This window comes from Corvus moneduloides, chromosome 17 (genome assembly GCF_009650955.1).
Source record: "Corvus moneduloides isolate bCorMon1 chromosome 17, bCorMon1.pri, whole genome shotgun sequence".
Taxonomy (NCBI): domain Eukaryota; kingdom Metazoa; phylum Chordata; class Aves; order Passeriformes; family Corvidae; genus Corvus; species Corvus moneduloides.
Window position 1 is genome coordinate 14,891,375 of NC_045492.1, and position 13,723 is coordinate 14,905,097.

Here is a 13,723-nt window from a genome sequence, read left to right on the forward strand (position 1 = left end):
CGGCGGCCAATGGCCGGGCCCTTCCCACAGGGCCCCGCGGCGCCTCCAGCGGCCGCGGCGGCCTCGGCCTGGCCCGGAGCGGCGGCAGCGAGGCCGGAGGCGGCGGCGGAGCCCCTGCAGTGCCAAGGGAACGGGCCCGGGCTCGGGCCCCTGGCGGAGCAGGAGCGAGGCGGGAGCGTGCGGGGGTATAAAACACGAACCAGACGCCCCCGACCCCGCGGAGAAGCCCGAGTGGCGCCGCAGCCTTTGAGCTTAAGGAACTACCGGAGCAAAGACGCAACACTTCGTAAAACTTTATTGATTTATCACTTGATTAAAGTATGGAATATTATAACTATTATACATCGTATTTTCATGTAGAAAACTTTACATAGTTTTTCATATTATATAATTTTGGTATTCTCTCAGAACTCTATACATCCATTGGCAAGGAATGGTCTTTAAATTATTGATGGTAAATGCACTTAATACGGAGGTATTAAAACTCAGGCATTTTAAATATGTGAAAACATACATTTTAAACAAAGGTGCTGAACAAACTGAATTTACAGATTAAAGGGAAATGTACTGTTGACAGAGTTACTATTTTTAATCTTTGTCCTGAATAGTAAGATTGAGCTAAAATCTGGGGGTTGGCTGTTGGAGCAGTGGACATGGTTTAGATTGTGCTGTTGACAGTTTGGAAAGTGAGATACCAGACATGGATAACAAACTGCTTTAAAAACAGCCTTTTCCTGGACTGTAAGACACAACAGAAGCAACGTGAAGGGAGTTTTTAATCACCACGAAAGGGAGGGTTTAGGGTTTTCCTCGTTAGCATCCTCTCCCCCTCCCTTCCCTCGGGAGGTCTGAAATGACACGTAACAGCAAACCCCACGGAGTCTCCATTATTTATGCCATTACAGGTGGATGAGTTGCAGATTCATCTATTGCACAAACACGTCCAAGAGGTGACTTTCTCTCAGTGCCTGTATTGCACAGTCCTGCTCTCCAGACAGCGAGCCCGGCTGCGCTCCCGGTCCCAGCGGAGCCAGTAACAGCCGGTGTCAGTGGAGGGGGGGAGAAGGAACAAGCTGGGTCCACTCGAGGAGGGCTGAGCTTCACTGGGAGGGCTGTGGGTTCTGCCCTTTCTGACTCTCTGAGGAAAACCAACAAGTGCTGTGGACGTAACCTGAACACACCCTGATTATTGCTCTAATGGAGACAATCACCTGCAGAAACAGGATAGGATTAAGGCTCTGACAATGCAATTGCATTCCAGTTCCTTCTCCTTCATGCACTGCAGGCTCTGGGATGGTTGGATATCACATACCCAACTTCAGCAGTTTGTAACTGGTGTAATTACAACAAAAGCTTTTCTTAAGGAAAAGAACAGTCTCAGACCAAAGGCTGAAGGGAAGCATAGATTAAACATTCCATGTGCAGAGAGAGTACAAATGCTGCCCCTTACAGTAAAGAAAGCCCATGAAGCAACTGTGAAGTCATATAAGATCTCAAAATTGAGACTTGTTTCAAGACATGACTAGGGCTTTCAAACCTGTGACACACAGAGGAACATGCAGCTGGACCAGGTGTGTCTGATGGGACAGGAGGGAACACATTCCATGAGGCAATAACACATTCCAAATCTGAAAAATTACAGTTCCAATATTTTTCTTAGGACTACCTACAACCAGAAAAAAAGGAATAGCATATTCTTACAGATTTAAATAGAATTAAAATAAATACTTCATTTTCTGCAGTACCCAATGCAATGACAGTCCCAGGGAATGAGCAGCTACACGAGATGCAACACAAAAGGATATTTCAAATGCAGCAATTTAAGTATCAGCATTGCTTATTTTTCACTCTTCTCCTATTGTCATATATAGCCATATATTCCCTTCTACTAAATAGCAGTGTATAGATTTAACCTAATGGGCATTTAAAAGTCAAAGAGCCACAACCACCACTTACTTTTCTTTGGTTAAAAATAAAAAGTAAAAATAAATTGTGAAAGCCACGTGACTACTACTGACTGCAAAACCTTTCCCAAACAATGCTTACATAGGACAAGCTGATGTACTGAGGAGCACCATAAAAACCCTTTGGAAATAGATCACAAAAAACAAACAACAACAACAACAAGAACAAACCCCAAAGACAGCACATTCCCAGCAGCTCAGAGCAGCGTATCCCAAGAAAACCTCACCTGAGGCCATCCTACCAGGAAACTCAACTCAAAAAACAAAATAATGTTATACACTTAGTTCCATTCAAGTAGGTAGGTTGTTGTTGCTGTTTGTCAGTTTGTTTTTTTCTTTAAATATTGTTAATATTTTAAGTTTGCTATTCTGGATAGCACAGTAGTTAATACAACACTTTGCATTATTTTAGGAAGTGGAGCCTCTCCTCCCATCCTGCCACACTTTCCTGGTTTAGAGAAGTCTTGAAACTTGAAATTTAAAATTATTTCAAAGGTCAAGACAATATTCTGTCATGGAAACATTGTCACAGAAACCCAATGCATTTCAAGGAAAGAAAGAAAGAAAGAAAAAAAAAAACTCTTGGGCAAGCAAAGCTGTGGTGTCATGTCACATTTTGCTTCACAGATAACCTTCAAAGCACAGAATTGTGTTGGTCACTTAGAGCACAGGGATGAACTTGTTTAATTTTGCTAGAGCAGTTTTTTTGAAATTTGGGTTTTTTTAAGATGCCACTAGGAACTAAGAGTTGAGAACAAAAATCATTTGCACAAAATGACAAATCAGAACTTGCAAATCTGCAGTAAAAGGAGACAAACTTGTGTTAAGGACAGGACTTTTTGCTAAGCAGTCACAATTACTGCTAAATACGTTATATTCAAGGGTCAAAAAGGTGGGTTTATTTGTTCTGAGCCGTTTTTGATGTTCCTGTGTATGCTCTGTCCATGATCTGCCAATGTATGAAAGGAAAAGGAAAGCCTTTTCTTTTTCTTAAATGCCTTTAACTCAAGCCTAATAAACTAAAGGAGTAGATACTATTGATGCTCCTGATGTAAAATCTTCCAGAAAACTAAAAATAAGTCTCAGAAGATGCAGTACTGATACTAAATTTTTTTTTAAGTCATCTGCTAAACAGGAGGAAAACCTTCTCCAAATATCCTACAGGCTGTCCATTTCAACAGCCTGGTGCCCTGCCTGGCCTGGTCCTGGATACAAAGGAAAACCCAGAGGGATCTCGGGTGGTCACTGGCCACCGCAGTCGAGTTTATTATGAACACGTGCCAACATCACAAGGCTACACAAATACAGTCATTTTTTCCAAGGGGCATAACTTCTGTTGAGAGATCCAGCTGATTTATCAGCTCTACCTGGGATGCAAGACTGAGCAGTGGATAAAAGACTAGAAGAGACATACTGGATCATACAAATGATTAGCATTGAAACAAAGAGACTGCACACCTACTGTATTGACTCTGTAAGCAATAATTTAAATAAAACTGCTGACACTTTTGTAGGATGGACAGAACAGGATTATTTTCCTCGTTCCCAAATGCCATTGTGGTAAGAATAACTTGCTCCTGTGGTGATACATCAGGGTCCCATTTTTCTCCCATCCACTTCAACCCATCTCTGGACACAGCTTTATGTACAGGCTGGTGTAACAGCCTCACTTAGAGCTACCAGGAAGGCAGGTTTATCCCAGTTGTCCGTGCCTGCTCGTCCGTGATGCAGATGTTGAACACCACCCCTATGCGCAGGAAGAACTTGCGCAGCACCGCCCGCAGCTCGGGGATCAGGTCGAACTGCATGATCTCACACAGGTACGGGTAATACGTGGAAGCGTGTGCCCTGAACTAACCAAGATACAAAAACAGAACGTCATTCTCTATTGCTAGAGGAAAATGCAAAGTTTTGACACATTCATGGCTACACCAACTTGTTAAAACACCAGGTCTCACCCAAGCCCTCCCAACGGCCCAAGGGCACCAAGCTCCGTGTTGTTTGCGACAGCAGCACACACGGGGCCAGCCTTTGGTGTTACTCCCCAAGCAGAGTCAGGTTTTTGTGAGTTCTCAGACTAGAGGTGGTATCGGGGTCTTTTTGTAGCAACGTGAATATTTGCATTCCCTTTTCCTCAAAAGGGCCAAGATCCTGAGAATTATTCGTGCCATCACTGTCAAGGAACTGGAATTCCAATTTTACAGTGGTGAAATTCACCCTCACCATTCCTGTGCAGCTGTAATACAGCATAAGCGTATCCTTTACTGCACACTCATTGTGCTTTTATATGAAAGCTGTTCAGTAATTCTATTCACATTCCCACACAACTGGGAATTGGATGGATGCAGCCCCATTTCCACAATGCAGAATGCCTGCAGACAGTGGAGCTGCCACTGCTGTATTGCGAAGAGAGCACTCACTATGAGGAACGTCCCACCTCCAATCTGGATGGAAATGAAGACTGAACTCAGACTGAAGAAGGAATGAAAAACATACTCAAATGCAGATATGACTTCCAGCCTCTTCTTACCTTATCATCACTGATTTTTAGTGTTTTTGTTAAAAGCAACAGCAGGAGGTTGGTCCAGGCTTCTCTGTGGCTTTCTGAGTTGACAGTAATAAAATACGCCAGGGCTTCACTGCACACACTGGAGAGATGGCACAGTTCACACAAACCATAAAGAAAACCCTTACAAAGTTTTTGATTACATGCTCTATTTGTCCTCTCAGTGTACTTTGTTTTCAAACAAGATGCACTTCCATGGGAAAGTTTTCAATCACATGCAACAACTTTAACTACACAAATTTGCTTTTTCTGGTTCAGGAATTGTTCCAGATAACTGAACTGAAATACTTTTCATGTTGGTGACGGAGAAGAAAAAGTCTAATTTGCCTGATAAATATTTTGTAATTGAAGTGCTGTCACTTTTAACCTGCAAATATTATTTCCTGACCTGACATTGGGACAGCTTAGGCAACAGCACCATGAGAGAGCTCTCCCTCCAAATTTGGACTGTTTTAATAAAGATCTGCACAGATCAGCATCACAGATTACAAAGGAATTATTATTGTACTAATAAATTTTTGGTCCTTGCTGCAGATTGTCAACACAAGGTACAAACTGTAGCATTTACTATGGCTATTTTAAGGACACTCTTAATTAAAGAAGGACTGAGCAGATTAACATGTCTGTACATGCTGGTAGATCAGAATCCCCTGTATTAGTGCCAAGAACAAGTTGGGAGATCTTCACATTTGATAAGAGACTGGTACTTTCAACTTCTATGTACCAACTCACCCAAATACCTTTTGATATTTATTTAGAATTATTTTCTACATTTGTTTAAATTCCAGGTATACAGCAGCTTATACTGCACTCTTTTTCTATTAGTGTATCCTATCATACCTCTATCACTATGTACTCAGATGGGAAAACTATTCAGACATCACCACTTCCATAGAGAAAAGCCTATGTCAGGCAAGAAGATGCTTTGTCTATTCTAGACAGATTGCTTCCTTACTGCTAAGTGAACTTTTAATAAAGAGTGGCCACACCCCTCTCTGCCCATTCCCGTCCTGAGCAGGGCTGTCCTACCTGAGCAGCCGCCGCTGCACAGCGTCCCAGGCCTCCCGCCGGCTCTCGTCCACGTACATCCGGAACAGGATCCTCAGGCAGCATGCCAAGCTGCTGGTCTCTTGTTTTAAGAGATTGGGTTTTGATTTACCCTTGAACCCTAGAAATCAGTCCCACACAGAAAGAGAGGGAACATCCACAGTTGGTGTTATTAGCCAAAAATAAATTTTATCAACGATACCTGCACTAGTGACCAATAGTGATTTCTTGTCCAGACAGTATTTCCTCCTCCTTGATTTTGATTGAGTTCTGATTTATTTATAAAGATACTTAGCTACAGCAGTACCAGCAGTGTAGCTCTACTTTAATAAAAAAAAAAAAGCAGATAATTTAGCAAACAGAATTATTCAAGTCATCAGGAAGGAGACAAGCAATAAAAGCATGTGACTGTCTAATAAACTCTAGAGGTGACTGCGATGGCATACTGTTGTATCTTGTTACTTAAAGCTAGAAGTGTATTTCAGCATTTTTATCAAATAAAAATAAAAGCCTTACCTGCTCTCCATAACACAGTTCGCTGCTCATAATTTGAATTAAAGGCTTTTGAAAATGAATGAGACTCTTGCAGACAATCCAGTAACTTAAAGAGGTGATGTGAAGACATGTATTTATACATTCCTTGGTCTTCTGTGTCAATGTGGATGTCTGCATCCAGCGTGTCTCGCTAAAGAACAGGGGGAGAGGGACAGAGAGAGAGAGAGCACATGCCACAAACTCTAGTAACTCCTAATTCCAATTTATAGGTGCAATGCAGTATTAGTGCAGTACAACACAGCAGAGTGGTACTCTTCTCAGTAGGATACTTAAGAAGAGAGAGGTTATCATCTATCCTATTTACTGATAAGAAAATAAGACTCAAGAGCAAGGGAAGAACTCCCTTATTGAGACATTGCAGTCATAGCAATACAGTACAGAACATTTCCTCTTCTCTAGAAGCTGACTGGGTAGGTCTGTTGAATTCTGAAAAACATCAAAATGAACGACAAAAGCAGTGCAGGTTTAAATGCTGCCTAGTGTAGAAATCCCCCATCTTTGGCTCATGTCAAATTTAATTAAATTGGTCAATATTTTTAGCTAATTTCACTAGGAATTTAACTATACCATCTCCAAAATACTACCTGAATGCACGAGCCAGAACTTCCAGCTTAGGGCTTTATTAAAGCCAAGCCAGAGGTACTGTGCACTACTGCCCAGAATCAGAACTTTCAGGGACACAGGCATCTCCAAGGTTGGCAATGAGTGAAATCTTGACCATTGACCTTGCTGAAGTCCAACTTCGGCAACACTTCCTGTGCAAACATCCAGAGGCTGAGCAAAGCCTCAGCTGTGGCTAAATGAAGACACTCAGTCTAATGAGCAGAAAAGAATGCTTTCCCCCAAACAAACAAAAACCATTTTTGATGAGTATGTATTCATGATAAAAACAATTATAATCTATTTTATTGATAATAAAAATATAGGTAATGTAATACTACAACAGGCAGACCACCAGGCAACACTGGAGGCAGACAAAAAAATCACAACTTAAGAGTAGTTTACACACACATTCAGGGTAGTGCTGAGAGACAGAAAAAGACACTATTCTGTAAACACGTCAGAGCATTGCATAGTTTGTACTTTACTGTCACAACAAGATTACAAGTAAGCCTGATTGGTACCTGAGCTGCAGCCATGTGCTCAGCATCTTCCTTCTTGCTTGTTGCTGGATAGAACACTATATTATCAATGGTCTGTATCAACTCCAGCTGTACCACACATTTGATCAGGAGGCCAGCAAATAGTTTTTGGTCTAATGAAATGGAGCAACACAAGTTTCAGAAGCAATTCATGCCAAGTCACTTACAACAGGCTAGCAAAATAGGACATTCCCATTAACAATTTGATATTTAGTAATGCTGTGAATTATCTTCTAAAGAGAAAATCTCTCTGCAAGGCATAAACACAAATTGCAAAGACTTATCCCAAGTTTAACTGCCTCAAAACTTCCTGTAAAGAACTACAGAAGTGAACTAAGACTGGCTATAAAGGTGCATCGAAAAAGCTTGTATGATTTCCTTACTTGTGTAAGGACCACCTTTCCAGCTCTCATCTGTTGGATTTGAATATTGGCTTTGTCCTCTTTCAGAAGCATTTTTATCCATGCTGCTTAAAGACTGGTGATCTAGGTCCAAATCCTAGAAGAGAGTGCAGAGCAATTCCAGCAATCCAAAACACTAACTCCCAACCAGCTATCACTTTTCAGATTACTTCCCTAATCCTACATTCAAAGGCTTCCTGCGTCCATTCTTTACATCATTTTTTACAGTAACACCAAATACAATCTACTGTCTTTTTTTTTTGTCAAATGTATTGACTACAACAGAATTTTTCAAAAGCTAACCTAACACACAAAACCCTTCAAGTCAGTTTATTGCCGAGTAAACTCTTACCAAGTGTTTTTCAGATGAATCTTCCTCCATTCCTACAGGCTTCCATGTCAGCAAGCTTCACAGAGTTAAGAAAAAAAACAAACAAAAAACCAAACAAAACAACAACAACAACAACAAAAAAACAACACAAACAAAAAAACCAAACAAAACAGAACAAAACAAAAAAGGTAAATATTGTTGCTCTGGAATTTGGTATCAATGTAAGAATTAAACTTATGAACTTACACATGAGGAATAGTTGTTTTGAAGATTTCTAGCATACAATTGCATGTCTGGCCCCAGACTTCAGGGCTGAATTTCTGTCCATTGAGTATTACCAGGTTTTCTAGGCAGTTTGTACCTGATCGTGCCAACTGCTCATTATCTGTGAAAGAAACATTCCATATTTATCAACTTCTACAATATCAATCAAAAATTAAGCATTCCCTATTACTGCTCCATTAAAAATTTTATCAATTTTTCACAATACTGTGAAATGCACAGTGTCTTGGCTCAAAGCCTACCTATATAATATGTTACAACAATATGAAGCTGAGGAACCTACTGAATAAAAAAAAGAGTTTCAAAATAGCCTTCATGAGATGGAAATCCAACCAGGGAAGATAAAAGACAGGGCAGATGCAGTAGGGAAGCACACAGTGAGAAAAAGGAAGGAAAAGCAGCAATTGGAAACTTATGATTTACTGCACGATCGTCCCCGACATTCCATGCCAGTAACACGCAGGATTTCAGGTGTAAGAGCTGGAGCCAGAAGGAAAACACGTTCTTTAGAAAGCTGTATTTAGAAGTACACGATGGCTGGGAGAAGGGGGCGAAGCAGGTGTGAGAAAATAAGAAAAAAAGATAAAAATGAGAAAAAAAAGAGAAAAGAAAAAATCAGAATGCATGCACATATCTGTATGTGTAAATAAAGGAGGTAATGTATCCCTGCAGTCAAATGAAGAAAGGTTGTTGGCAGAAGATTCAGAAGATTGACACCAGCCTCCAAAAGCTTTTTCTGTGTCACAGTAACACCATGAGTACATTATGAACACAGCAACAAAATAGTTGCCTAACTCAATAAAAAGATTGGTGCTCAAATACTCAAGATATTGCATCAATCTGTTGCAACACATATTGTCCTAATGGGAACTTTTATTCTTCCAAAATTCAGTTAACCTTCCCCTTCTTAAGTAATGAACATTTAAAAATACATTTAATCAAAAAAACAGATAAGTAAGGTACCTTGTTTTACACACCAGTGTAACTGTGCAAGTATGTCGGGAAGAAGGATCTCGTGTAAAGCTTCATAGAACTGCGTGAACACGTCACAGATGGCATAAAGTGCATGGTTGCACGTCGTGGTCATCCACTCTGATTTCTGGGAGAGAAAATGAAGTCTTTGGTCCTATGGGGATTCATCCATAAGAACAACAGTTCGCTTATACATGGCTGGTCAGCAAGAGACACAGCTCTGAGGAGAGGAGAACTCAGAATTAAAGCCTCACGACTGCAGATGTCTTGTCAGAAATACTTAGTTGGCCACATGAACACTGCTCAGAAAACTGTACACGTTCACAACAGAGTGAGAACATTCTCCTTGAAAATAATCAGACAGAACACACACACACAGAGGTCACTGGACACTGTGGCAATTTTCATTCATGCCACAGAATTTGGCAGAATATAGAATGTGTTTAGTTAAGTCTAGGGCAGTATGGGGTGGCAATATCTGATGTCAATACAAACTGCTGCCTCAGATGTGCGAGTTCTTGAAAAGACAACTCTAGAGAATGCTTACTTCTTGGGGGTTTTTTGGTTTTACCTCTGTTTGTTGCTCAGGGAGTTTCATATTATCAAAAATCCGAAACACAATTCTAAACAGGTCTTGCCACCAGTGCTTTTCAAAGGTATGCCCATAACTCTTCATGATTTCAAACATCACTGTTAAGCCTCTATAAACAAACCCAAACAAGTATAGGAACAGATGTTAAAATGTGTTACTGTGATATCTTCACTAAATTAATTACAATTTTTTAAAAAATCAAAAAAATAAAACCTTGATTACCTTGTACGAACATCTAATTTGCAACGATTGATGATACAAGAAAGTTCAAACAAAATAGGAAACCATCCTCTGACCCACACTCTGTCCCCAGGAGCCACATTCATGTCATCGCTTGTGTATTCTCTTAATACCTTGAAGATCAGCAGGCAAAAAAGATTTAAAGAAAAAATTATCTTAAAAATCTTTAAATATGACAAATTTAGATACTAATAGTGGTACAGACAGACTTGGAAAGTTAGCTTAGTCCTACTGTAACACTCCAATCCTGCAAAATGTAAGTATAGCTCTGAGATGTAACTATTTGCAAAAATACTAGAAAATAACATATGGCAATAAATACTTCAATCTGTTTTTTAATTCAGTCCAGCTAAAGGCCTTACAAGTTGCTGAGGTCTGGACTTCTTAGCCATCAGCTTTAACAGTGACAGACAACTGTTATATCAATGCACGTTACAAGGAAATCTAAAATTGGCAGAAACCAGTTCTACACATCTCTGGTACACTGAATGCAGCATGCAGTGGGGACGTGCAACTGCAATGCAACTCCAGGCTCTCCTCAGCCAGTGATTCTTACATTCAGTATTCACACAACAGACTGATGTAGAAGAATACGCATGTTTGTAACCAACTGAACTAGAGATAATTAGGGTGACAGAACAGGAAGTACTGCTCTCCAAGTCATCTTAACACCACAAAACCAAAAAAACAAACAAGGACTATTTAATTCAGTTATTTCCCATTTGGACTTACAAGACTTAACATTATTTAACTAGCCCTAGTTTACTGCTTATATAATACCAAAATTTCTCCTAAATCCAAATAAGCTTTGAATACAAACACTTGCAATTGAAGTTTGAGTCTGAAAGCTCTTTCTTAGTAGATTAAAGTCCATTTAACAGTAGAAGAGAGTGTGAAAATGCAACAGGGTAAAAATTCAAATATACCTGTGGTCTTTCTGAGACATATTTTGCACAGTAACGAATAAGCCTGATGGCTTCCATGCTGGTGTCCGGGAAGGCAACATTACAGGCAAACTCAGAGAGGCATTTTACTGCATCCTGAAATGAGTCAATTGCTGCTGGAAAATGCTGCTGAAAAATATTTGCTGTGAAGAACAAACAAATACACTTCTTAAAATTTACGGATATTAAAATCCATAGATAAACTGCATCAATCTAGGCATGCCACCCATGGTATACTGCTGTGGAATAGACAAACATGAAAGGACCAGATCTTCTACGTTAAATATGGTTCTTTGCTTTCTCTTGCATTCTTCCCTGTCCTGCCTCACCAACTGCATTCCAAAGTTCTACAGCAGAATAGCTATATCTAGTTTGTCCTGTCCATAGTATTCAGGAGACTTAATGGGTATGACCCAGCTGCAGAGTTTAAACAGTCTGGCTGCAAGGTTGTGTGTTTATTTGCCTGCAAATACAAAAGCCTTATTCAGATGAGCCTTTTAAGGCAGACTCACAGCAGCAAAGCGAATTTGGGTGCGTGCATCTGTCAAGCACTACTTACTAACTATGTGTGCTGTAGTCTGAAAGGCCAGCTCTACGATATTCCCATCGTGGTCTGACGCTGCTTGATGAAAGACCGCAAAGATATTTTTCCAGCCTGAACGAATGTTACCAGCTTGAGAGTTCACCATCTGAGCAATACAGCGGATCACCATGTCTCGAATAGTCGGTGATCTTAAAACAAAAGGAGAAAGGAAAGCAAGACTACTTTACACTGGCACAAAGTAACTGCCCCACTTCCCTGTACATGACCATCTAACCCATGCCAGGTGACATCCTTAAGTGGGACTAAAGCAAGCTAAAGCAGAAATTGCAGTGCCTCACACCTGTTTTTCTTCATAATATGCTCAAAAGGCCTTAGGAAGTCCTTCTGGAAGCGAAAGTTGGCTAACTCTCCCTTCTCAAGAAATTTCATTGACAGTTGCCTTAATGAGTCTACAGCAAAGATGGCAACATCTTCATTGGGGTTACACCCAACCTAGAAAAAAAGCATATTTTCAAACATTTATCAGCCAAAGTGTCATTTATGTGAGTAACAAATTCATAATTCAGGTTCCATCTCAGCCCACTAAACACTGCTAGCACATTCTAGTGCTCAGATACTCGGGAAAGAAGGGGTTCCTGTTGAAGGGGGCTTTCTGTCATTTTGTCCATCGAAACAGACCCATGGATTTTGAATGCATCAATGCAGCACTATAATAGCCAGCTAGATGCTAAAATTTAAATTAAAATACAATACAATAAATGAAATCTTTGGTTAAAAAAATCCCATCCTAACATGGTTCAATTTCCTAAGGAAAACGATGGTTGTTCCAGGATCACCTGTGTACATTTCAGAGGCAAACTAACTTGGCATTTTATCAGAAGGAAAAGACAAAGAAAAATTACAAAAATACTAAATCATATAATGAAGATTATATGATTAAAGATCATTCCCGTAAACATTTCTATTGTAACTTCAGATTTTTAAATAGGTGCTTCTTTTAGGTGCTTTGAATGGAATTTTTTTCAATATCAGAGCTTAAGCCACTATCAACACAGAAGGGAAAGCTTGATTAAAGAAGTTCTGCTACTCATGCATATAGTGTAACTTGATTTTAAGAAGTACCTTATTGAAGTGATCTCCAATCACATGCCAAATCCTCGACCACTGCAGCCTAATGCGGTTCATGTTGTAATAGGATATCTCCACTATCTTCTGCAGGCTGAACATGCGTGGGTGGTGCGGGGACGCCAGCTCATCCATGGAAACAGCACACAGCCAGCGCACAAAGTCAACTGCACAGGAGAAGCCTGCTGTGAGCCAGGCTGCCCCAGTGCCAGGGGCCCTGTAACCCACCATACGTACCTATGGCATTCCCATCCAGCCTCGTGGAGCCTGTGAATATCCTACGGAACAAATACAGGAGTTGGAGTTTCAGCTGCGCATCCACAAGAGTCAAGTTAGTGCTGCAGCAAAAGGTCAGCACATCTGGAGGTACTTCACAATCCTCCATGCTATGAACTCTGCACCTCTTGTATTCTTGCTCCTTGGCAGCAGTACATGCATTTTTCCTCAGTCTAAGCATCCTCTTTCCTGCACCAAGTCACAGTCTACTGTGCTCCTGCCCCACTGCAGGAACAGGCACAGGCTCACAAGTTTACCCAGCCAAGTTATGCTGGAACACTCTGTTGGGTGACAGCATGTTAAATTTCATGGAGACAATAAACAGACAGTAAGAAAGCTTTGCTACAAGACTTTACTGGTTATCAGCCACCTTTTATCTTTAAATGCTCTGAGAATACGGTCAGCTGTGGCTGTCAAAACAGAAGAAAGACTGTGGATGCACCATTATCCCTTCTTCCCCTTCAGCTGTTCAGTCTTGAGAGAAGTTCAGACTACTGATAGTGGTCCATATAGAACACTGATAAAGTGCAGAACATTCCCAAATCTTCTGGACTTTGATGTGGTAACAGACACATTAATGGTTAGAATAAACACTGCAAGTCTGAATATATGATTGTGCAGACTTGCACAATTGTATCAGTAATTACTAAGCAGTCCCATTCCAACACGTGATTTAGGATAGAAGCATGTCTTTAGACATTTCAGAAGGGCAGATGACAAAGATGATGATTTAGGTAAGAGT

The 13,723-nt window shown here is 40.5% G+C and overlaps 1 protein-coding gene across 2 annotated transcripts in view; it reads right to left on the reverse strand.

Annotated features, from left to right (window-relative positions):
- Positions 1-273: 273 nt before the first annotated feature.
- Positions 274-13,723, reverse strand: part of ARFGEF2 (ADP ribosylation factor guanine nucleotide exchange factor 2) — a 35,479-nt gene continuing 22,029 nt past the window's right edge. For both annotated transcript variants that reach the window (XM_032126705.1, XM_032126704.1), the window contains exons 24-39: positions 12,943-12,983; positions 12,703-12,872; positions 11,921-12,072; positions 11,596-11,768; positions 11,019-11,179; positions 10,075-10,205; positions 9,832-9,961; positions 9,252-9,387; positions 8,253-8,391; positions 8,028-8,082; positions 7,658-7,772; positions 7,257-7,387; positions 6,094-6,262; positions 5,560-5,698; positions 4,495-4,612; positions 274-3,817 (exon numbers count right to left, since the gene is read on the reverse strand). In XM_032126705.1, coding sequence (XP_031982596.1) covers positions 3,641-3,817; positions 4,495-4,612; positions 5,560-5,698; positions 6,094-6,262; positions 7,257-7,387; positions 7,658-7,772; positions 8,028-8,082; positions 8,253-8,391; positions 9,252-9,387; positions 9,832-9,961; positions 10,075-10,205; positions 11,019-11,179; positions 11,596-11,768; positions 11,921-12,072; positions 12,703-12,872; positions 12,943-12,983 — 2,137 coding nt within the window. In that variant the 3' untranslated portion in view covers positions 274-3,640. The remainder of the gene's footprint in view (positions 3,818-4,494; positions 4,613-5,559; positions 5,699-6,093; positions 6,263-7,256; positions 7,388-7,657; positions 7,773-8,027; positions 8,083-8,252; positions 8,392-9,251; positions 9,388-9,831; positions 9,962-10,074; positions 10,206-11,018; positions 11,180-11,595; positions 11,769-11,920; positions 12,073-12,702; positions 12,873-12,942; positions 12,984-13,723) is intronic.